The 24,024-nt window shown below is 50.0% G+C and overlaps 2 protein-coding genes across 3 annotated transcripts in view; both read right to left on the minus strand.

The window, feature by feature from the left end:
• Positions 1-284: 284 nt before the first annotated feature.
• Positions 285-6,176, minus strand: SNRPA1 (small nuclear ribonucleoprotein polypeptide A'). The gene is made up of 9 exons (XM_051797130.1): positions 6,020-6,176; positions 5,210-5,357; positions 4,630-4,708; positions 4,249-4,295; positions 3,438-3,540; positions 2,841-2,920; positions 1,488-1,563; positions 1,025-1,118; positions 285-447 (listed from the first exon to the last, which is right to left on the minus strand). The coding sequence occupies exons 1-9, from the start codon at positions 6,099-6,101 to the stop codon at positions 389-391; spliced, it is 768 nt and encodes a 255-aa protein (XP_051653090.1). The 5' UTR covers positions 6,102-6,176; the 3' UTR covers positions 285-388.
• A 4,107-nt stretch (positions 6,177-10,283) lies between these two features.
• The window catches only part of PCSK6 (proprotein convertase subtilisin/kexin type 6), a 46,555-nt gene continuing 32,814 nt past the window's right edge, over positions 10,284-24,024 (minus strand). For both annotated transcript variants that reach the window (XM_051797118.1, XM_051797117.1), the window contains 13 exons: positions 23,395-23,495; positions 21,732-21,835; positions 21,155-21,272; positions 20,040-20,228; positions 19,668-19,804; positions 17,551-17,730; positions 16,865-16,967; positions 16,111-16,307; positions 15,584-15,671; positions 14,452-14,543; positions 13,047-13,176; positions 11,944-12,056; positions 10,284-11,502 (listed from right to left, as the gene is read on the minus strand). In XM_051797118.1, coding sequence (XP_051653078.1) covers positions 11,405-11,502; positions 11,944-12,056; positions 13,047-13,176; positions 14,452-14,543; positions 15,584-15,671; positions 16,111-16,307; positions 16,865-16,967; positions 17,551-17,730; positions 19,668-19,804; positions 20,040-20,228; positions 21,155-21,272; positions 21,732-21,835; positions 23,395-23,495 — 1,650 coding nt within the window. In that variant the 3' untranslated portion in view covers positions 10,284-11,404. The remainder of the gene's footprint in view (positions 11,503-11,943; positions 12,057-13,046; positions 13,177-14,451; positions 14,544-15,583; positions 15,672-16,110; positions 16,308-16,864; positions 16,968-17,550; positions 17,731-19,667; positions 19,805-20,039; positions 20,229-21,154; positions 21,273-21,731; positions 21,836-23,394; positions 23,496-24,024) is intronic.

A 24,024-nucleotide genomic window follows, 5' to 3' on the forward strand; every position in this document is an offset into this window, starting at 1 on the left:
TCACCGCCCCGTCTGTCACCGCCTGCGCCAACCACCTCCCCATGCACCGCCCCAGCGCCAATCACCGCCCTGTCCGTCACTGCCTCACGTCCGGGCGCCGCCCCGCTCCGCCAATCACCGCCTCGTCCGCAGCCAACTCCAGGAAGCCACGCGCCACCGCGGCAGCGCGCTGAGGTAACATGACGGCTGCACCGGCCAATGAGAGCAGAGGGGCAGCGCACGGCGGCCAATGAGGGCGCGCAGAGGGTCCCGCCCGCCCCGGGAAGGGTTCGCGACACCACGGGGAAAAAAAGGGACCGTTGGTTTATTGGACACCGAAATGTGCAGGGACGGGGGCGATGGGCCCCGAGTGGGGCAGGAAAGGGCTCCGGGGCAGCACCAGAGCCGGCTACGACCCGTTGGGCACCGTGTCCTCTTCCATTTCTTCCTCGCCATCCTCCGAGGGGCCTGAAAGGATATGACAGAGTTTCAGGGCAGCTGTCACAGGCGTTGATGTTCTTTTCCCACCCCTCTGCACAGAAGGAGTAATAATGGGAGTTCTTAAAAACATTAGGAAGGAAAATCCAAGCAGCACTGACACACAGCAAACAGGTGACGTGTGGACCCTGCCATGGGCTGTGTGTGCTTGGAGAGCTCCAGGGACTCACTGCTGCACCCACACCCCAGGCACCGACACTCAGCATGAGTCCAGATGGACTTTGTAATTAATCTCATTTTAAAAAATATTTTTTAAGTATTTAAAAAATAATTTTGGAGCTATCCAATACAGCAAAGTGCCTTGTTTGGCACCTGCTCTGGAGGGAGTACAGGAACAGCCCTGAGCTGCACTCGAGGCCAGGCAGATCCTACACCAATTAAGAGTAAAGGATGTGCTTCATAGTCCTTCTAATGATAGTTACACTCATCTAAAACGAGCTTTTCAACTCCCAAAGTGTCCTTTTCTAGTAAGTCCCTACTGAGATTGCATAAAGCATCAGAAAGGTGGATTCTGTTTGGGAAACAAGAGTAACAGAAGTCAAGTGACCTGATTTTCGCTCTCTGCCAGGGATCTGCCCAGCCTGCAGCAAACCTTTCAGTCGCTCCACCTCAGCCAGAGTCGTGGCATTTGCTATGGCAGCCTGAAAACAGACACAGAACACAGTGAATCTTCACACTCAGCACCTCGCTCTGCCCAGAATTAACATAAGAAACAGGTTTTTCTTCCAAGCTCCTATGAAAGTTCTACTAAATCCTAGTTCTAGAAAATTCTAAGTACAATTTTGCTTCTCTCCTTATTAAACAAACTGCTCTCCCCTGGGAGAACTCTAAGCTCAGACTAACTTTCATTTTAAGTTCTCAAAAAACAGGTAAGTCAGAAGAAAAATTACAGAAAAAGCACCTAACCAAAAGTCAGGACACACCGATCTGTCTGTCTGAACAAAGGAAACATTTGTTCAGTTTGGATCCACCACAGTTTTTCTCCTCCACTTTTCTCCTGACACATTTACCTTAATTGCCTCCACGTCCCCTGGGGAGGGCCCAGCTTTCTTTTTGTCAGTTGGCAGACCAGCCCCTGGATTAAAGCTTCAAAGGAAAAATAAAGACCACTTAGACTTTTTGAAGAACTGGTGCTTCTCTAACTTGAAATGTTTCCAAACTGGGTTTGGAAGCATTTCATTCAATCAGGTGTAGTATCTTATCTTTGTTAACAAACTGATACAGTGAAGAATTGCCTCCTTCAGAAACACCAGCACCTTGTCCTGCTGTCCCATTCCCCCCCCCACACCTTTTCACCTGCTCAAAAAGAGAGGCAGAACTTAGCTATTAATTAGGCAGTTGACAAAAGCTCTTCGATTTGGATGTTGTTGAACACTCAGGAGGGTCTGTTGCCATTACAAAAGCAGGGTGGATGAACAAAGAGTAACTGAAACTGGGTTTCCTGTTCTCCTGTGTCTAATGAGATACTGCAACAGAATATATTAAAGCCTATGCTAGACTGGGTGTCATCTTAACACTCCAAAGGAAAAGGTTATTTGCTACTGCTTTAAGGAAAAAAAGAGAAAAATCTGTACTATGTCAAAATAGAAAGAGCTGGAAAGAAATTCCTGAACTGCTGACCCAGCACCAGAGTGCTGCAACCTCTCTTGCAGCTATAGAAAGGTTTTCCTCATGTTTATTGAGCTACTTAGTTCAATCAGCTGCTTGTTCTAAAACCATCACAGATATGAATTCCTTTCCACTCACAAACTACAGCTGGAGTCCATCTATTATAGCTTTAAATGCTACATAAGTTCAAGACATTTTTTTATTTAACTATGAATTTGGAAATGCTGTTGACATACATGATCTGAATTCTTATTTTCAAATAGGCTGATCAAAGATTAAACAAAACACACGATGTACAACTTAAGATTTAAACTAAATAAACATATACTTGTAATAGCTTAACTAAAGATTTTCATCTGCATTTATCCTCATAACTCCAGCACATTTTACAGTTTATATTCCCAGGCAAAATAAAAAATTTTAGTTACTAATCATCTAGGGAAAAAAACCCCATAAAATAGACAATGGCCACCTCTCTACAGTTAAATAACAAAAAGAAAAAATAAAATGTATGTTTCCTGCTTGTTGACTTCAATGAATCCACCCTGACCAAAGATCTCTTTCAAAGATTTTCCTGAGATGTATTCACCACCATCCAAAACTCGGGGTGCTTGGACAAGGCACTTCTGGCTCCCAAAGCTTTTAAGGCATCCTGCCAAGCAGCTGATATTCCAGTTTTCTGCCTGATACTGCACACGAAGGAAGTGGTGTTTCTGAAGGAGGATGCCAGTGTAAATTTGTGTATTTTATCTTACGTTTTTGCTCTCCTGGCAATATCCTTTGCAAGCTGTGCACCCCGTTTGCCCTTGAACATTTTCTCTGCCTCCTGTCGCTCCTACAGCGATACCACACACACAGAGTTAATTTGAGAACATCACAGTTTGCAAAGCTCCTGCCTTTGCCAAGAAAAGACACTTTGGCTCATCTTCATCATTGAAATTGGTACGTGGGGACCAGATGTAAGAACAAGCAGATAAACATTGCCCAAAAAGCTCAAAGATGTATCAACCTCATGCTCTTAAAATTAAACTCTTTCCCACATTCAACTTCACCGAGAGCTGAGGGCTCTGTGTGATTGCTCATTTCTTTCTCTAGAGGTCTGTCTTCTACCAATACCAGAGGGACAGAAAAGAATAACACTGAACAAAGGCAGTAAAAATTAATTACACATAATTAAACAGACTATATCCTTAACAGAATGAAACTATGAAAGAAAACAAGGAGCGTGTTTTAGAGCCACTTAAAGAGTTTCAATAAAATTTACAGCTATGCCAAAAAGCTTTCTGTTAGTGAGGAATTTTCAAGAATGCAAAAAAAAAAAAAAGTGCTAAATCAAAAGAAAGCAGACTTACTTTGAGTTTCACTTTTTGAAAATCCAGCACTCTGACCTGGGGAACTTTATGGATTAGGTACAATCTGTAATGCTTCTTATTTGTTACAGGATTCCTTAAAACACTATAAAGTAAATAAGGGTTATAAAGAAGTCCTTAATATATTTTAAAATACATTTGTACTGAAATACATTAATTTACTTGAAATGCATTCATGTAGCTTTTGCTGTAACAGACAACAAATAACACCACTAAAAAAGCCTAGTGACAGTTCTTCAGTATAATGGAAACAATAGTATAAACTTGCACTTCATCAATAAGTAGATTTTACTGAAGAAGGACATAAAAGAACAACCTCAAAATAAGAATAAAAACCCCAAATAAATAACTGAATCATCACATTTCTCACCTGGACACTTATCAACTGAAAAATCATAGGACAAACTACTTTTCTTCTTGTCCCTCACATCAAATGTAAGGTTACAGAAAAGTCCTTGCTTACACATATTTTAAAGTATTTTGGAACAACCAAAACTTTAAACCCTTTGGTTTTAGGTTTTTAAAGGTCAAGTTTACCTCAGCCCTTGCTGGTTTATAGAGATGTTACATCTCACTGGTCCAGCAGCCTCTCAGTGACATAAAGCCTCAGACATTAAATACCAGATGTTTATGAAGCGCAGTGGAAACGTTGTTTATTAATTCAATTTTTAGACATAAAGGATCTGTCACAGCTCATAAAAAGCAGAACATTCCAGACCAAAGCAAAGAGCCAGGCCAGCAGCAGAGTTCAAACACCAGAGGAAGAGCAGCTTTTCTTTTTAGGATTACATACCTCAGGTAAGTCAGTGATTTAATAGTTGCTAATGGATCCAGTTCACCCTGGGTAACGAGAGCACAGCAAGAAACTCTTAAGTCCATTTAGTGAAAAAGCAAATATTTGAAAACAAAGTTCCTGAACTCTTATCTATTTTAGAGATTAATTAGAAGTATTGCAAGTATTTTAACAGGAAACCTACTAAGCTTTGTGCAAGCTGCAAATCATGTTCATTTAAGTATGTTCACCACTACTACCAAATCCACATGATATTACTCTAAAGAAAAAGAACCAACTACTACCTAAAGCACATGGCACTACTGTCAGCAAAATAGTTAATTAGAAAGATAAAACTCACAAATTTAAGGTTGTTTAGCTTTATCCTGCACCACAGCTTACCAGTTCAGCAATGTTGTTGTTGGTGAGAATGAGCTCTGTGAGGCTGGGCAGAGCCTGCTCCAGGTTCTCCCCAATCCGACTAAAGAACAACAAAAAACAAAGGTTTAATTTAGGCCAGGGATTAGCAGTGGTGAAAACACACACAGAAACATGACAACACAGAGGATTGCCCTGTGAAACAACCCAGTCTGGCACTGGCAGAAGTTTGGGTGAGCACCCACTACAACACTTTTCCTAACAAAGCTGGCAATAAATACCAGAGCACTGGGTGCAATATCGGTTGAAATTCGTGCACTTGCAGGTATCCCTGTTTTCTTCTCTTTATGGGGATGATTAAAGAAATGTAAAGTTCTGGCCAAATTTCAAACTCTGCACCTCGTTGTCCTGGCTGAAAAACAAAGACTGACTTTTGCACTGGAAGAGGAAGGAAAATCAAAGAGGGCTTATACAGCACCTCTATTTTATTTCCATAAAACAAACACTTCTGCACCTACCCAGCACTGACAGTCACATACACTTCTCTCCCAGGAGCATCCTCCTCTGCCCCAGGGTCCCACCTGGCCCAAACACAGCCCCTTACCAAATCCTGTTGTTGTTCATGAGCAGAGTTTTCAGCCTCCTCAGCAGGGGGAACCCATCCAGCTTTCGGATCTCGTTGTCAGAGAAATCAATGGCATCAAACTGGTCCAAAGTGGCTCCCAAGTTCTCAATCACTGGGATTTTATAGCCTGGGGAGAGAGGCCAAGGCAGGGATCAGGTGGTGCCCACAGCACAGCAGAACAGAGCAAGCAGAGCGTGTGGGGGGCACGTCTGGATGGACCGAAGATGCTAAGTCTCAGTCAAAACACCTCGGGATTGACTCCTCCACACCACTCACAGACCAAATTTTCCCTCTCAAACAACAGCCCCCGTGGCTTTTTCAATCCCTCTCCCTCAGCAGACACCCCAAGCCCCTCCCTGTATGTGACCCCTCACCTTTGCAGCACATCCCCCCTGCTGGGGGCAAATCCCACCCCCTCCACCGCACCCTCCTCCCACATTTCCCCCAATTTCCCCTCCCTGGGGGATGGAACGAGATAATTAAATGCCCTCCCAACCCCAACGACCCTATAATTCCTCACCTCTCCCCACGTTTCCCCGACACAGGAGCCTCTTTAACCCCCCCAGTCCCCAACCTCTCTCACTGCAGCCCCTCCAACAACCTCCCCAACCTGCTGCGGCGCCTCCTCCCACGGAAAGCCCCAGATTCCATCACAGGATCCACCACAGACCCTCCCAGGCCTCCCCCAGGAACACCCTCCCAGGCCTCCCCCAGGAACCCCCCCCCAGCCCTCAGCCCCCCGCCCCCGCAGGCCCCTTCCCGGCACAGCCCCCGCCGGGGCCCGCGCACCGCGCAGGTCGAGCTCCCTGTCGCGGACGGCGTTGGTGTACTGCGCCGCCTGCTCGATGAGCTCCGCCGTGAGCTTCACCATCGCCGCAGCCCCGACAGGCCCCTCACGCCGCCACAGGCCGCGCGCGCCCCCTCAGGACACCGCGCCGAGCGCCGAGCGCGCCCAGGCCGCGCGGCCGAGCGCCGAGACAGCGAGCGGCGGGAACCGCCCCGGCCCCGCCCCGGGATGGGACAGACCCCCCCCAAACACCCCAAAAACCATATCCCGGGCATCCCCCTCATCGCCGGGCTGACACGAAACCACCGAAACCCTCCAAACCCCTTCCCGGGCATCCCCCTCATCCCCGGGCTGGCACAGACCCCCAATGCCTCATGCCCGGCGTTCCTCTCCTACCCGGGCTGACACAGAACCCCCCAAAACTCCCTCTCGGGCATCCTCCTCATCTCTGGGGTGACACAGAGCCCTCAGTACCCCTCAAAACCTCATCCTGGGCATCCCCTTCCTCCCCGGGGTGACACAGACCCCCCAAAACCCCTCAAAATCCCATCCCAGGCATCCCCCTCATACCTGGCCTGGAACAAGCCCTCTAGTACCCCCCAAAACCCCATCCCGGGTTTCCCCTTCCTTCCCTGGCTGACACAGACCCTCCTCCCAGTACCCCATTCCAGGCATACCCCTCCTCCCTGAGGTGACACATACCCCCTCCAAACCCCTCAAAACCCCATTCCAGGTATCCTCCTCCTTCCCTGGGCTGGCACGGTGCCCCATCCCAAGCATCCCCTTCATCTACGGGGTGACACAGGCCCCCCCACTACTCCCCAAAGCACCATCCCTGGGGTGACACAGACTCCCCAGTACCCCCCAAAATACTATCTCAGGCATCCCTCTCCTTCCCGGGGCCAGCCCCCACCCTGGTACCTGAGCCATGGATCACCAAACCCAGTCAGGACATGCCTTTGCCATCAACAGTGCCCTAAAGCAGCACAAAGATGCCACCAGAGGTTCCCTCCCAACTTCTGGTGTTGCCAGGCATGGATTTATCCACAGAAATCAGGTGGAGTGGGCTGGGAATCTGCTTCACACAATGACTGGCAGCAGGTGGGCTGCTTCCCTTCAGACACAGCTGGCTACTGTGTGCTCAGCCGGTGGAATTCTGTGTTCCAACACTTGCTGCTCCCCTCCTGCCATACAGCCAGGACGGTGTCCACAACAGCCACAGCTCTGGGTGCTCTCCCTCCAAGCAGCAGCTCAGCCTTTGCTCTTGGACATGGTGTTGCCCATAAGCACCTTCCCCCTGCAGTGTTTGGAGCAGTTGCTCTGTCACTTCCACAGGAATTCCTGGTCTCAGAGATGCTGTGATGGGCTGGGAACACGACACAGGCTATGGCATGACACTCATCCTTTATCTGTGAGATGAAATGTGCTTTCAGATGTCACTGCATCCCCTTTACCTGCTTTAGGAATGCAGAGAACAGCAAGAAAGAGCTGGGAGTAGTGCTGGGGGAGCTGAGATGGCTCTGCCTGTGGCCGAGGAACTTGGTTCCATGGGGAAGGCTCAGCTGGTGGCAGGAGGGCTCTGGAGTTGGGTGAACCACAGGGATGACTGGACTGAAGGTGACATGTGAAAAGAAGCAGCTGGCCATCCCCCAGTCCCAACACCTGCTGAATGTCACCAAGCCACTGCTTCTGGAGAAATCCTTCCCCATCCCTCAAGGTTTCCCTGAGCGAGGTGAGGAAGAACGATTCCTGTACCCACTGCTATCGAGGGAAGGACGTTTTTCACAAGCCATAACATTTCTGTGAACCCAGAGGATGTGATATTAGGTTAAACACTGCAGCCACACTTGGCACTGCAGAGTGATGGCTCATACTTTTCCTTTGGGAGCATTTGGAGCATCACCCTGAGCATGAGCCTGGCTCCTTCCCCAGGACTGCGGTGTTGCAGGGGTCAGCTGGGGCCAGGCAGCTCCTGTGCTCCCTCCTGTAAAACCCCCTCACCAAGTGAAAGCACGTAGATGTTACCAGGCTTTGGTAACATCTGCATTTGTTTAAAAGCAGTTAGAGAACAAGAGGGAGCTGTCACAAGAAAAAACTAGGAATTAGCAGCACTGTTGTACGTGACTCACGCAGTGGGAAAGACAACAGTCTTTAGTCATTTCAGGCAGTTGTTAAAAGGAGACTCTTTTCAGCCTTCTGGAAAGCAGGTCCTACCTCTGACAAGGCCAAAGAAAACACGGGCCTTTCTCCCTCGGCACAATGCAGCTGTTTGCCTCGGCCCTACAGCCTTGGTGGAATTGGAATTGAGAGCAGACGGATTCTGGGGCTCAGATGCTTCACAAGAGCTCTCGACAGCCCTTCCTTTGCAATGGAAAGTCAAAGCAATGTTTTTTAAGATGTGTGTTCCCCACCTGCCAACTGCACAATGGCAGATGGCCGTGGATGCAGCCTCACAGCCAAGCAGCAAACGAGGAGTCAGGCTGCACTAAGATTTTCCAGAAAACAGCTATTATAGATTTAGCTTTGGTGCCAGGAGACAATAGAGAAATGAGCTTTAATAAATTGCCTAAATATGCATTTATCTTGAAGACACAGCCACTTTGATACTCTGAGCACACCAGAGCCAGACTTAAATAGCTCCAAGCAAGTATTGCAACAGCTTGGAGAAATAATCTGAATTTTATTACTTTACAAGAATGATTTCTGAGGGAAAGGCTGGAAGCTGATGTTGTTGCATAAACTTGATGCATAGAATTTGTTTCTCTTTCCCTGGCAGGCTTGAAAGCAGCAGAAAGTAGGATAAAACTGAGGCTGCCGTAGACTGGTCATCTTAAATTTCATTGCTTCCCCCAGTGTGTATTTTAAGTTATGTCAGGGATATAAGAGTAAACATTTTCCTTTTTTTGTTTTTAAGCATTTCAGTACATCTAAATATACCAAGAAGCAGAATTTAGAGGCAAGCTGCTGTGAGCCAGAGAACTGAAAGGCTGACACAGTAATCCCGAGCCACAGCTCCTTTTTTCTGACTAACACAGCAACAAAAATGAAGTTTGGTATTTTACAACCACAGGGGCAGAAGACAGGAGCATTTCACCCCAGTTCTGACCTCTGTTTTGGCCCAAGACCGAAAGGGGAATCCTCAGGCAAGAGAAGGAATCCCTGCATGTGATTAATTCACATTTATCATCTGATAAATGTGAAGACCTACAAGATACAGGAGCCCACAGCAGCACATCTCGGAGAAAGGATCTTCCCTTGTGGAGGGCTCCATTCTTTTCTTTTTTTCACACTTAAAAAGCTCAGTTTCAGATATCCAGACACTACCCTGGGCACTTGGCCCATGGTTAAACATTGCAAAACCAACACGAAAAACAAAAGGCTCCAGAGCTCCCTCCATTCCCCAACACACCAGCGGCTCCTCTCCTTCCCCAGACAGCCAACAGGGAACAATTCCCCTGCGCTGGGAACTGCAGTGGGGAACTAGGGGGCTCAGGATGTTCCTTGTATGAGTGGGAAAAGGGAGCAAGCCCTCCTGCCAACTCACACAGGATGCCCCACACCAGAGAACACACCCAGCCGTGCCCAAGCACAGCCCCAAACCTCACCAGGGATGCCAACCCAGCCTGGCACAGGGCAGGTAAAGGTGAAAGACCTTTATGAGAACAACAGTGATGTTTCAGCAGATGCAGCTCATCTGTTCCTGAGTGTTTCTCCCACAGGTGCTCTGGGCTGATCAGGAGCTGCTTTGTCCAGCAAGATAAAGACTCACGGTGCATCCCTGCCCTGCTGCTGGCTGGGATGGCAGCTGCATGAACTTGGAAAAAGCACAGATTCACTTGTCAGGGGAGATCAATAGTTTATTAACTTAAAAGGTCAGTTCACCAAAGCTCCATCTTTCCTTGGGTTTGGCCCAGGCAGGTGAGGACCAGTGGCAGTGTGGCTTTCCCCTCTTCCACCTGGCTGAGGTGAGCTCTAGTGGGCAAGCCCAGGCAGGGCACGTGTCACTGCAGCTGAAACCAAGCAGGGATTATCCCAGCTCTGTGAGGGACTAGTGACATTTCACACTGAGGATTTCATTGGCAAAAGGTTTAACTCATAAAAACTATTAACAATGAAAATCAGAACATGCAGCGTAGGAAAGAGTGTTTACATACGTCTGGTGCAAAGACTGGCTTTGCAGGGTCAGAGAGGAGAAAAGGAGAAGGAATAAGACACAAAAAGGTACCCCACTCCCATATAAAAAATAATCCACAGAGAAAAAACAAGGATTGTATAAGTTATTTTTTAAAAATCTGTAAAACAACATAGCCAAGGATATTTTAAACACAATTATATAAACACCACATGACTTACTATTAAGAGAGAGCATGAAAAAGTTTGTTTCGGGGGAGGGTTTTGTAGAATTAAGTTTCCTGTCTGGATCCCCGGAATGTCTCATTTGGGAAATAGATGCCCAAGAAAAATCACTGCCGTGAATAGGAGGATTTTGTGAGAGAGAGGGGTATACCCAGCAAAACAGGGGAAGGATGATGACACAAAATGCCAGAAGAGATTAACTGGGACAGCATCTCATTTAGAGGAAGGATCTAGCTCGTTCCAGAACTGAATTAATCAGCAACTTACTCGCAGTTCCAGGAGGGAAATACAATTCGTGGTAAGGCTGGTCCGTGCAGACAAACCCCACCAAATCCCTAAGACCCCCTGTAGGCACACGGGTTTTGCCTGCCTGCAGTTCCCTGCTGGGCTGACACACCTGCAGAGCCACGTGGGTCAGCTCATGCTTTGGTCCTCAAACCTCCAGTTCTCGCCCCGGCCAGAGGGAAACAGCGACTGACCGAATCCGAACAGGAATTCCGGAGTGGGCTGTAGGGCACCGCTCCGGAACCGCCCGGTTCATCGTTTTACCTGTGTACAGAGCCGTTGGCAATTCAGGTCTGTATCAGCTCTCACCTAGCAGAGAAGGGTACCGAAAAGTGAGCCACAAACGGCTCTTTCCTCGCAGGTGTGGAGTCCTGCATCCCTCGCGGCGAGGGCTCCCGCCAGCCGCTCGGAGCGGCAGGTCAGTAGGATTTCTGCGAAGAACCAAGCGTGTGTACATGGATCATGCATCAGTCCCTGCTCACGAGGAGTGTTTGAGAGTATTAATATCACCGCTTGTCTGCTGCTCCCAGGACGTGATCACTCAGGGTACGATCCGATCTCTGCTTAACATATTGCTATAGAAACGCGCTGACAGTGATATTAAAGCTATCAAACTTAGGAGCGAAATGCTTGACAGCACCATGTAAACTCTCCCAAAGCTGAAAAAATAAACTTTTTGTCCTAAACATTTGGCAAAACTGGGCTGGCAGTCGGTGGAAGTCCTGGATGGACGCAGCCGCTGAACTTTACCCAGCCATAAGACACGTCTGACAGCAGAACTGCACAAACAGCTTCTTTTCACAGAGCTTGTTTGATTTCACCATCTCACAGAAAGTCTTGTCAGCTGGGAGGCCGAGGCGAGGAACAAGAGAAAATGAGAGCAGATTAACATTTTAAACAAACAAACATTGCACGTAACAGGCGATGCAATTCACTCCAGTGTTTGGGGAGAGAGAATTGAAAAGGAGTCACTTTTTAAGGGCATCTTTCACATGGTTTTAATGAAGGAATAAAAGGGCTCTGCAGCAAGTGGGAGAATTAGCCCCAAGACTAAAGTATAACGAAATACAAACACTTGGATGTGTTTGAGCAACAGGCAGATATCCTGGCAGCAATGCCAGATGAGCCACCTGCCTGCCTCAGCTGGAGCCCAGCCCGCTGCAGCTGTGCCCCAGCAAGCCCAGGAGCTCCAGCACTTTTGGCTTTACACGGTGAAGGGAATCCCCCAAACCCCTCATTTTTCCTACCAGGGAGGCACTGTGGTGCCAGCAGCTCTGTCTCTTACCGTTGGTACAGGTTTCATTTGTTACACAGGAGCCACCCAGGAGGCTGAAACCTTCTTTACACCGAAGGCAGTTCCCACTGGAGCCCTCGCAGGCTGAGCAGTGATCGTCACACCTGGGGACAGAGACCCTGCTGTGGTCTGAACCATTAACACCCCGATCCAGCCACCTAAAATGGGCTGTCAGCCAGAAAATGTGCATACCAGCACTGTGACATCCAGACCGAACAGCAAATCTGAACCTTGAAAAGTTACTGAAGCCCTGGGAAAATGGGGTCAGTGGTGCCAGCTCAATGCCCAGTGACATCCCAAAGGCTCTTGCCTGCTGGGAAGATTTAGTGAGACATGAACCTCTCCTCCCAGCAATCCCAGATAGGAAAAGGACTGTGAGGGGAACCTGTGCTGCTCCCCTCCTTTTCTTCAGGAAGAAGAGCCCAGCAGCTGTGCCTCCTGCCTGGGGACAGTGGCTTGTGGAAACTGTACCTGAAATCCCTGGGAAGGGATGCTGGTCCCTTGTTCCTCCCTGATGGAGACCAAGCACAGGTGAGTGAAACCCCAGGCAGGCAGGGACTGTGTTGTGTGTTCCCAAGTCACCTTTAATCCTTCCCTTTCGTGTTTGCTTTAATGAGGCTGAATCCACTCCCACTCCCCACTTGAAGAGCAGATGCCGGAGAGTGGGAGCAAATTGCTGCCTCCGGGCACCTCTCTGTCTCCTGCACGCAGCCCCTTGCTGGGCCAGGGAGCGGGGAACACTCCTCAACGTGGCCAGAGGGCGAACGGAGCAGCTTTAATTGAAAGCTCCAGTATTTACCCAAATATTACCATTCCTCCCACACCTCCTCCAGAGAGCCTGGGGCCGGGGCTGAGCCCCTTCCACTATAGCCCTAAGACACCTTGGCTGGCTCCAGCAGGGGAGTTCTTAAATCCACAGGGTAGGGGTGTGTGGGGTCCAGCCCCATGGCTGCCCTGGCTCCCTCATCCCTATTTTAATCTTCCTAGTAAACAGCTCCAGCTGTGAGCTGTTTCTGGCATTACTTTATCATTGCTGACAGTGCTTCCCCATCAGTCCCAGCTTCGCTCTGGTCACCACCAGGGTGGTTCCGTACCTCTTGCAGACCTTGTTGGGCAGCCCGTGGCTGTCGGCGGGGTAAAAGCCCTCACGGCAGGCGGGGACACAGCGCCAGTGGGGTGCAGGGCCCTCGGGGGTGCAGGGGGTGCAGTCCTCCTCTCCCAGCCCTGTGGGGACAGGGAAGAGGGCAAAATGGCATGTGAGTGATTTTGGAGACAGTCCAAGTGTGGCCACAGCCCCACATAAGACAGGGGGCACCAGTTTGGCTCTGCCTTGCTCATGAACAAGGTGATTGTTGTGTCACCAGCATCCAGCATGTCTGCTTGGCTCCCACCCCAAAAAGCTCAGCTTCCATCTCAAAAACGCCAGTTCCCACCCCAAAAACTCTTAGCTAAGACTCAGTGTCTGTCCCTTTGCAGAACCAAGAGTCGGCCACCAGGGCTCAGTGGGGAACAGCACATCAAAATCCCCTCAGGCCCATGAGCCACCACTCCCAAGCATGCACTAGTTTGGGCTTCCCACCCTGCATAGAGTGGAAAAGGAGATGCTAAACTGGGCTGTGGAGGAGCTGGAGAAGGGAAGGGCTTGGAACAGGAGCTGGGAAAGCAGAGGACCCCACTCTGATGCCAGCACGTTGTGGCTGGACAGCAAACTCCAGTGATGGAGGTGTTATCATTAGAGGCCTTCCACGCACCAGACTTGAGAAATGGTTATGCAGCAAAAGGAGGCAAGAAAGGGCTGGAAAAATAATTGTGGTGGAGTACATTTACACTGACTGGAATAAGAATTAGAAGGGAAGTAATTTTCTTATGGGATTAAGAGCCTGTTCCCTTCCACGCTTGCCAACAAGATCAATAAATATTTTGGATTTAGTCTAAGGAAATTGCCCATGTATGATAGAAGAGGTTCACGCCACTGAACATGAATTGTCTAGAGATCATATTATCATCAGATCTATGATGATTTCAAGGGCAGGCGCAAACATTAACAATGGAAAATAATTGGACTTGCAAGAGGCAAGAAAGGCAGGATTTAAAGGGAACGGGAGAGGCTTTGGGCAGCTGGGGGAAGGCAGCAGCGGCCAGCCCGGCACCGAGGGGCAGTCAGGATAACACGCCTCAGCTGCCTGACATTTTTATCCGCTGCAAACCCATCTTCCATCACTCCAAGAGAGTTTTATGGCCTCCCCCACAACCTTATTAAACTAAAGCACCTGGCTTCAGGGAGACCGGGAAGTAAAAAACGGCTCCAATAAAAATGTAAAAACTCCCTAAAAACCTTTCCAGTGTGAACACATACAATGTGGGATGTGCTGGAGAGTTGGGATTGCTTCCCCTCTGGCACGCTCTGCCTTGGCTCAGGGTGGATGTGGTGGGTATTTGCTCCTGATGCACGAGGGATTTGGGGTTTTGCATGGGGATGCTGTGGGGTGAAGGATTTACCTGTGCTGGCGGGGCAGGTCTCGCAGCGCCGGGGCTCCCGGCTGAGGTACATAGCAGGCTGGCACTCGGGCACACAGCTCTCTCCTGCCAGGCTGTTAGGGAAGCAGAGAGGATGTTTGCCCCCAAAGCTATGGGCTCTGGGGACTCAGCCCATCCCCAGCTCCACACCCCCCCGTGTCCTACAACAGCCTCAGCCTGCAGCGTGTCAGAAAGCCAGCCAGTGCTTCAGGAGAAATTAAAGTCCTGCCTGGACCAAAGGGACGGCTGTAGGTTCTTTAATTAATTATCTGGGAGGAAATAAAATTATTTTTTTCCCATGGGCAGTCAGCCAGGCTCTCCCAAAGACCTTTTGCACGATTAAGGCTCCCTGGAATCAAAGGAAATTGGTTCAGTGCCGTGGCTGGGCCGGTGCTGCTTCACCATGGCAGGGATGATTTGAAGTCCTGGCTTAAAAGGATATTGGACAATAAAAAACAAGCGCCGTGCAGATTATGTCTGACAAGTGCCTCCACTTGTGCTTTTCCGAGGGAGTAGATAATCTTTTGGCAGTGGGAATTTCTTTGTCTGAGCGAGCCCCGCTGCTACACCGTGGCTCTGACTCACAGTGCCCGAACACTGCAAAGTGCCATGGGATCATATTCCCATGAGCAACTGGGGATGGGAAACAGCTCCTCCCTAGGGGAGCTCTTTGTCCCACAGGTGCTGTGGGGCCAGCAGCAAGGGCACCCAGTGTTCCTCACAGGGCCAGGGCTGCCCTGCTTGCACCAGCATTGCTGGAAAACCACCATCCTTTACTATCCCCACTCAGCAGGTATATTGGATAAAATTTTCAGCTTGGATAAATCTGAGAGAAGGGTTTCTGGGCTTGCAGGGATCATTCCCAGCCTGCCTGGCACAGCTCAGCCTGGGACCAACCCTACACAGCACTTACCCACCACCCTGGCAAGAGCTGCAGAAAAGGAAATTAAATTTAAATAATAGTTTTCGGCTAAGAAAGGGACACTAATCACCACCTAGTACCATGGAAGCAGGATCTTGGTTCTTTAACTAACTCACTCTCTAATTTGCCATCGGAAATCCCAAATTTAAACCAACGCTGCAGGTATAAACTCGTCCCGTGCTGGTGTTTTACCTGAATCCCTCTTTGCATGCAGTGCATTTGTCTGCTTCGCCAACACATTTTTTACAGCTTTGATGACATTTCAGACAACGTTTCTGACCTTTCAAAAAACAAAGCAAGGCAGGGAGAATGAAATGCGGACAGTGATTTGCAAGCAGCAGTCAGAGCTGTAAAACCCCACTGCACCCCAGTGCCAGCTCCCCAAGGAGCAGAGGCACATCCACCCCAATGGATCCCTGCTATTGCAGGTGACCTTATCTGTCACTGCTTGCTAAGAAGAAATATGCTTTGCAAGCAACTAGGATCATTAATTACAGTCTTGTAATTAAGAGCCGACTTGAGCACCTCTGCTTTGCACCACCCTCCGAACACCCAGAGGTTTTGCCTCCTCCCTTCACTGTGTGCAAAGTGTGTCAAGGGGGAAAACTCAAAGCCAATACTCAAAAATCAAGGCGTGTTCCTCCACCCATAGCGCTTAAAATAGAAGCAACCCCTGCACATCCTCATGCTACAACTTGCAAGTGATAAAACGTCCTTACGTTCCTCGGCGTAGAAGCCGGTGGGACACAGCACCACGCAGGTGTTCATCTCCTGGTGGTGGTAGAGGTTCCTCTTGCAGGCCGTGCACTGGGTCGGTCCCCTCCCGAGGCAGCGCTCGCAGCCCTTGTAGCACCGGCGGCACCTCCGGGCGCCTTTGTCCCCAAAAAACCCCGCGGGGCAGGAGCTCACACACATCCTGGGGGAGGAACAGAGAGCACCCGGGCGTTGGTGCCACCTCCTGCCTCAGGCGCCTGCTGCTGTCCCCTCACCCACAGCATTTGGGGTGTCCCCCAGCCTTGGAGGACATTTGGGCTCGTTTGTTTTTATTCTTAAGATTTAGGGTGCCTTGAAAGTCATGGGTCTGTAATACAGACTCAGGGACTCTCTTGTCCCAGCTACAGGTAAACTTTCCCTGTGCCAACCCAAGAGATTGGGGAACAGAAACCCCAATTCCAGAAGTGATTTGTCTCCTTAGCTAGCTGTCCCTTGGGCGTGGCTGGCCCCAGCTGGTGATGCCAGTGCTTCTTCCCCAGCACGATTACATGGCCAAAGTCCTTCAGGGCTCTACAACTTTGTATCCCCCACCCCATTGTACCCTAATCCAAGGCAGGGATCCCCACACCTCCTCCTCCATCCATTTTGTCTCTCGTATCTTTCTCTCTGCAAACATTTATCACCCACACTGAGGTGCATGACCTGGCAAAAGGTGCTGCTGCTGCCCAGGGACCCCACAGGGACACCCCACCACCTCACCTGCCAGTTTTCATGCTGCCCAGGCTGTAGTGGATGCAGTTCAAGCACTGGTCGGCGTTGGGACCATCACAGCCCTGGTCGCCGCACTCGGGGTGGCACGGACCTGGGTGAGGAAAGACTGGTTCAGTGGGGGGAGAAGCTGAGAATCCCCCAGACCCCACTGCCAGGATGCCCTGAGCACACCCTCCCTGAACTGACAGATGCTGGGAAAGGGTTGGAGACTCTTCACCTGTCTTATCCTATACCTATTATATTATAAATTTTATCCTATCTATCCTATGGAGTTGCAGGGCTCTGGGTGCTCATCTCTCCTGCAGATCATCCTTCTAGAAATGTATCCCACCCACCCACCCTCTGCCTGAACACTAGTGCAGAAGCAGCTTTGAAAGAGTGACCTGCTCCTCAGGGACCAACAGGGACACCCACCCCTGCCCAAGGCAGAGGAGGGAAGGTGGGCAGAGCTTTTTTTACCCCTCAGACAGCTGCACCAGCAATTTGTGGCAGGAGTGCTGGGATGGGGCATTTTTCTACCTTCTAATTTCACCGTCCTGCTGGCCACAGGCACTGCTCCTCCCAGCCTGCCTCAGCCCCAGGCAGGATCAGACCTTGTGGCTCCCCCAGTTCATCAGAGTTTGCATTTTCCCAGGCACTTTGGTGGGGATGTGGCAGCTCAAGCTGACACTTACCTGCATACTCCTCCTCCTCCTCTGCCACCTCCACCTGGCTCTGCAGGAAGGCGGCTCTTGATGGCTCCATCTCCGATGTTGGCACTTCCAACGACCTCCCACGGGACTGGGGCCCACCCAGTGCAGTGTAGGGATGCTCAGCTGTCCCATAGAAGATGAGGCTCCACTCCTTCAGCTTCCCTGTGGGGCAGGCACAATGTCATCCATCCTGTTCCCTGTCTCACTCCTCCCTGCGGGACCCAGTTTTCAGGGAAGCAGGAGGAGCATGGACTGGACCATCAGGGCATCACCACTGGCACAGCAATGCAGAAGAGCAAACAGTGAACACCCAGAAATGCTGAGGAGCCCCTGAGCTCCCAGCCCACACAGAAGCAGCTGTTTAAGGCACTTACAAGGGATTTTTAATTCTATAAATCATCTGACGAACCTCAGCAACACCATAGACTTCGTGTCCAACACTGGAGAGAGCCAGTAACTTTAAAAGCTACACAATAGAGGATTATTTCTGTCTGACAAAAGCCGCCTGGCACACACTGGATTATTTCTTGCTGCTGCAGTTCCAGCCATCCCTTTGCCCAATATATCAGAGGTCTGAGCCTGGCACCCCTCAAGACACTGTGGGAGCCACCAGACTGTGGCACACCTGGTAGGACCCCCCTCCCAAGGCCTTACACCCACACCAAGACCCTCTACGATCCACATGGCTTTGGGGAGGGAGCCCAAAAATGCTGTTGTTTCTTTCCAAGGCTGTTTTCCTTTCGATTCTCCATCAACGTGAGTCACTTCATGCCCATGGCGTGCTCGGCTTTAACTCCTAATCCCTGCATTTCCAGGAAGGGCTTAAAATTTCCAATACCCAAATCCCTTGGCTCTCCCCAAGGGATGAGAGGACCCACCTGCTGCACTGAGCAGTGCCAGCGTGGAGTCTGCAAGGCAGCTCTGCTGGGGAAGTGCCTTCACTGAAAGAATTAAATTTGCTTTAAATCTAAAATATCCCATGTGAAGAAAGCCCAGGCTGCACGGGGCTCACGTGGGGATGCAGCAGTGCCAGCAACAGGACACCTATATTATTTAATTGGTATTAGATTAACCAATTTAGTGGTATTAAATTAACATTTAATACCAGTTTCTGCTACGAGCTGGGAGCATCTTCCCTCTTTTTCCTCCTGCTTTACCCTCTCTGCTTCAAACCCGGTGCAGATCCTTTGAGGGGCTGCCTAAACGCTCTCGTTTTCATTTCATTTTGCCAAGACAGGTAAAGCTGAGCCCTGATGCCCTTGAGGGGCTCAGAAACACCCGCCATGAACTGTAAATACTGGGGAAAAATCAGCTCCGTGGGCGCTTTGCTGCTGCTCTCTGAGTTCAAAAGATTTCGGGTGAAGGCAGCAAACAGAAACACTTTGTGCTCAATGAACGAACCCCCACGTGCACCTCCCGCCAGAAAATCGTGTGGGAGAAATTTTTTAATATGCTCCTGGCTTCCTATCAATGATTGTGTGGATTTAAAACCCCCACAACACACACCAGCCCCAGGCAGGATTCCTCATGCCCCGCTGCCACCAGCCAGCGAGGCAGCTGCCCCTTCCTGGCGGGGCCAGATCCTGCCAGCACGGCTCCTTTGCTGGGAGCAGGCAGCCAAGCCAGGGAGAGGGGGACACAGGGACATGCAGGGGCCAGGCTGAGCCCAGCCACCCTCTGCCAGCACAGTGGCAGCCCGGGGAGGATGTCCGTCTGTCTGCAGCCCGAGGGACATCGTCCCCTTGCGCCGTTGCACAACCAGCCCACGCGCCAGATGTCCCAGCAGCGAAGCAAAACAAACAAACAACAATTACAGCTCTTGGGTTTCCTTGTTTTGGCTCATTACGGTTTAATTTTGGAAACCTGGCTCTCGGGTGCAGCGAGTTTTGCTGCTGCTGGGAGAAAATCCACTCATGGTTCAGCCAGACTGGCAGCCTCCTGTGTTCAGGGCTGATGTTTTATTCCCACTTATGAGAAATTTGGGCAATACTGTTTTGCTGGAGACCATAAAAACTCACAGCAAAATATACAGCCAAGTGAAATAGCCTGCAATGAGCTTTGGGAGCAAGAGGAACTGGTGGGCTCCGGGGGGTCCTCACCTTGCACGGCGGGGTTGCGCACTTGGGATGGCGTGTCGTGGATCTCCAGGGTCCACTCCCCCGCCGCCCGCTCCCCCCAGCAGTGGACGGTCATGAACTCCCAGCCCTTGAACCCCTCGTTGGAGTGGTCGAACACCCTGCAATGGTAATGCCACGCACCAAGAAATGTGACTTTGGATGTTGGATTTTATCAGAAAAGGTAGATAGGTGATTAAGGATTAAGGTTAGGATTAATGATTCCTTGCATGCGCCCACCCTTACATGGAGCCCTTCTGCAGCAGAGACCTGGGCATGCCCCCACCTTCCCAAAAAACCCTGAGGAAACTCGCAGCAACCCCCCAGAGGACACATTCTGGCTCCGGCCGCTCTTACCTCCTGGCGAGGAGCTGCGACCTGGTTCCTGCTGGAGACACGAGGCTGATCTGGAGGTCTCCCCGGCGCGGGTGGGAGATGCTGAGCCTCACCACGACGTGCTCCAGGTACAGCACGTGCTGGTCACGGTGCTCAGCACAGCCACTGCTCAGGGTGCTGGCGCGCAGCACGTGGTCAGCTCGGATGTACCTGCCAGGGTCGGGCAGAGAGTCATGATGGGGACAGTTCCCAGCAGTATGGACACCCAGTTATACTTGAACCCAGTCTCCTACTGCTATCACAGCAAAAATTATCTCCTCCTCCATTGCCATTCCCAGTGTCCTAGCATGGGAATTTGCTGAGTTGCCGCATGGTAACGAGATGGATTTGAACTGCTCCGAGGATCTGTGCCTTATGGGCTGCAAGGGCACTGCTTTATTATAATTAGCAGTGCAGTGCTCCTCTTTGGGCTGTAATTAGTGTCTGTATCAGATAAATAGCTTCATGAACACACTTGGCTCCACATTCATTCCTGTTTTGCATATGCAAGTCTTCCAGAGACTTTTCTGATTAACAACTCTCTCACTCTACAGCCAGGCAGTGGTAAATCAGGAGGGTCCATTTGGTCAGATCCGTGATCCCACCCTTTAACCTAGCAGGGACTGACCTACCAAGGATGAGATGTGAACCTAAGCTGGTTTGAATCCGAAGCTGAACTCAAAGATCCCAGACAATGGAAATTTGGAAACCTTTGCAACAAAGCACCAGTTTTTGGTCCCTTCAATTGAAAATGTTTGATGGAAGAGAGCAGAGAGACCAAGACATCACTGCTCATGTAGGACCCAGCAGGAAAGTTGGGTTTGGTCTCTCACTGTCAGCCCTCAAAAATTGCCTGCTGATCATCCATCTTGGAAGTGAAAGTGGATGGTGTGGATCACTCTGACCATAAAATCCATAAACATCATCTTGTCTGCCCATGGACTTGTCCCAGCCACCCTGACTCCTAATTTCCCTTTCCAAATGTTGAGACAGGATCTGAGCCTCTGCATAGCAAGAGCCAGCTCCACCAATGCTCCTTCCAAGCATCTGCATGCCCTGGGAGAGCACCCCACTCCACCCAACCCCACAACACTCACTTGGGCACCCTGTCCAGGCTTCCCACGCAGACGTGCTGGGGAGGAACCATCTTCCACTTCTTGGCTTCCACCACAATAGCGTCAGCATCCACCAGCCCAAAGCCATATAGATGGCTAACTGGAAAGAGAGAAGACTCAGAAACCCACTGCTTTCCAAGCAGGGCTCAGGAGCATCTCCTCAGTGCTTGGTGGAGCATCCCCCAACTATCAAGGAAGGCACAGTTGACTCCATTGCTTCAACACACAGAGCTCATCACCCTGTTCAAGTTACACCCCAAATCCACATTGGCACCATGGAAAACCCATTGCTGGGAGCAGCCCACGGAAAGGAACAGGAAACACTCCAGCTCAGGAAAGCCTCCACCAAACAAGGCTTCCAAACCTCCACCAAGCAAGAGTTCCAAGCATCTCACCCCATGAATTACTGCCCTCTCCTCCCTCCCCTCAACAGCCTGATGGTGGGAACCCCCAGGGAAGCCGACAGTGGCCACACACGGGGAATCCTCCCCATAAACAAAGCTCTGGAGACCTTTATTTTCCCTTCTGTTTCCACCGTGCCACCCCCACCTCCTCTCACCTTTGTGCCCCGCGCCGTTGGTTTTCCAGTCGGGCGCTCGCAGGTGCCCCGGCCGTGAGGTTTTGACCAGCAGGTGCTGGACATCCCTCCAGGTGAGCAGGGGGCTGCAACAACACAGGGCTCGTGGGATGGCTCTGCTGCTCCCAGTCTTCCCAGCAGCAGCAGGGACACCCACTGGGTTAAAAAAACCTCCAAAAAATTTCTTGCTCTTTTTTTTTGAGCGGGAAAGAATTGATGATTTAAATGCTGACACCCTGCCTGGAGGTTGGCCATTGCTTGGGATGCCCCAGCAGAGGTCAATGCCCCAGGGAGAGATGCCACATGTCTACAGGCATTGCAGGATTTACTCCTGAATAAGGCAATTTAGGTCTCATGCTCTGAGGTAGAAATGAAGCAAATCAGGAGTGTTTTCCCCGTTTTCATGCAGGAGATCAGGAATGAAGCACATCCTGAGGCAGGGTACTGGGCTCAGCGGCTCATTGATACATGATGCTGAGCAAACCTTCCCTTTATAGCAATAACAGCAAAAATTGCTGGAAAAATCCCTGGGTTGCTCATTTAACGGAAAAATGAAATGCAAATTGTTTCCACTCCCCCAGACTGGGTTTGCGTGAGGTTTGTGCGTCCAGAGTGCAGGACACCAAGTGCTCTGTGCTTCCCAAGACCCCAGCCCAGAAAATATTGCTGAAGAATTTTCCATGCTTTTCTTACAGTCAGTTCTTCGGCATCTCGAGCTGGGATTTATATTGCTCTCGAGCAGCATTTAAGGAAACAAATTCAATTTATTCTCTCTTGTCATAATGGAGTGCCTGAGCACCAAGCTCTCGTACTTAATGTTGCGTTTTATGCCTCAGCTAAACAATTCAAAAATTACATCTAAAGCTTTTAATATACTTGTAATGAAAACGGCATCTCCGGAAATATGTTCACCCGACTTGGGTGTTGGGATTAAACCGGAGGAGGAGGACTGGAACCACAATCACCGTCCCTGGATGAGAGTGCAGTGCTGCCCTGAGGCTTATTCCCAGCCTTAATTTTATTTCCACTCCATAAAAATAATAATAAGCTCATGAGAAGATGCTCCATGAAGCAACACAGGGATGCCCCAGGGCCGTTCCTGGGCTGGGGGACCACAACAGAACCAGGATGGGACTGGGATGAGAACGGGATGGGGACAAGAGGAAAAGAACAGCTTGTTTGAACCAGGGAGCGTGCCGCTTGTTGGTCAAGCTGTGTGAGTTTTTGACATTATGCAAAAGTAGCCATTTACCCCCAGAAATGCAACACTTGCTGAAAACCATCACTTCTACGGACATTTCCCATTTTCTGTGATGTTTTCCGATATTTTTTTCTACAGGAAGGATTTATAAAACTCCTGTTGGATCCTGCTGTCAGCAGTTTCAATGCACCAGCTGAAAAGCCTGACTTATCTCACCAACCCCAAATGTTCAACAGATGAAGAATTAGATCAATAAAACACTGGCGGGAAGATGCAAAACAACAACGCTGTATCAAACCTCGCCAAAAAGGAGCCATTTAGAACAACTTTGTCCTATTTTGAATCACTCCAAAGATAAAAAAAAAAAAACCACTTTGTTTTTTCCTGGGTTTGCTCACCAGGTACTGAACATGGAAACATTTTTCCTGGTGAGGTAACGCTTACTTTGCCTCCAAAGCCAAGGCGATGATTCCCGCGACCATGGGGGCGGACACGGAGGTGCCGGTGTGGCCGTCGGTGCAGCGGTGCCGGAGATCCGTGGTGACCTGTGGGGAGAGGAGCTGCAGCTCCCAAGGTGCTCCCAGCATGGGCACTACCCCATCCAGCACCCCAGGTTTGCTCAGGATGCTGCCAGAGCGGAGCTGATCCTTGTGGTACCCAACCCTTGCCATGGCTCACGTGCCATCACAGTGCCCAGAGCCCCAAAAATGGTCTGCAGGTACATTTGGTGCATGAGGAAACAACCCTTCTTAAGTTTCACTTTTCTAAAGAGGCAAAAACTATTTGAAAAGGAAAAAAGCCATCAATTTTGTTGTAGTTCAGCTGGAGGGAAAGGCAGATGGAGTGATGTGAGCAGGGCAGAGCTGCCGTGGCTACACATATATGGGTGCACACTGAGCTGTGCCATATTAAATGCTTTTCTTAAAGCCTCCAGCTCCTGGTTTGGGGCAAGAATTTCCATTTGCATAGGGATAAAAAAAAGCCATTTTCAGCTTTTTTATTCCAGAACAGAACACAGTGTTTGGGTACCAAAAGCTTGGAGAGAGGAAGTGGGCCAAGAAATGCTCCATTAGT

The sequence above is a fragment of the Manacus candei genome, unplaced genomic scaffold, assembly GCF_025592945.1.
Source record: "Manacus candei isolate 608988 ecotype Guabito, Panama unplaced genomic scaffold, ASM2559294v1 h1tg000046l, whole genome shotgun sequence".
In the NCBI taxonomy this organism is placed as follows: Eukaryota; Metazoa; Chordata; class Aves; order Passeriformes; family Pipridae; genus Manacus; species Manacus candei.

Excerpts from the sequence above, each read along its gene's own strand:
- SNRPA1 (XM_051797130.1), bottom strand. The coding sequence starts at position 6,101 with ATGGTGAAGCTCACGGCGGAGCTCATCGAGCAGGCGGCGCAGTACACC. Across the intron at positions 4,296-4,629 it reads ACAACAACATTGCTGAACTG|GGTGAACTGGATCCATTAGC; the intron begins GTAAGCTGTGGT and ends CTCGTTACCCAG. Across the intron at positions 448-1,024 it reads TGGCAGAGAGCGAAAATCAG|GCCCCTCGGAGGATGGCGAG; the intron begins GTCACTTGACTT and ends ATATCCTTTCAG.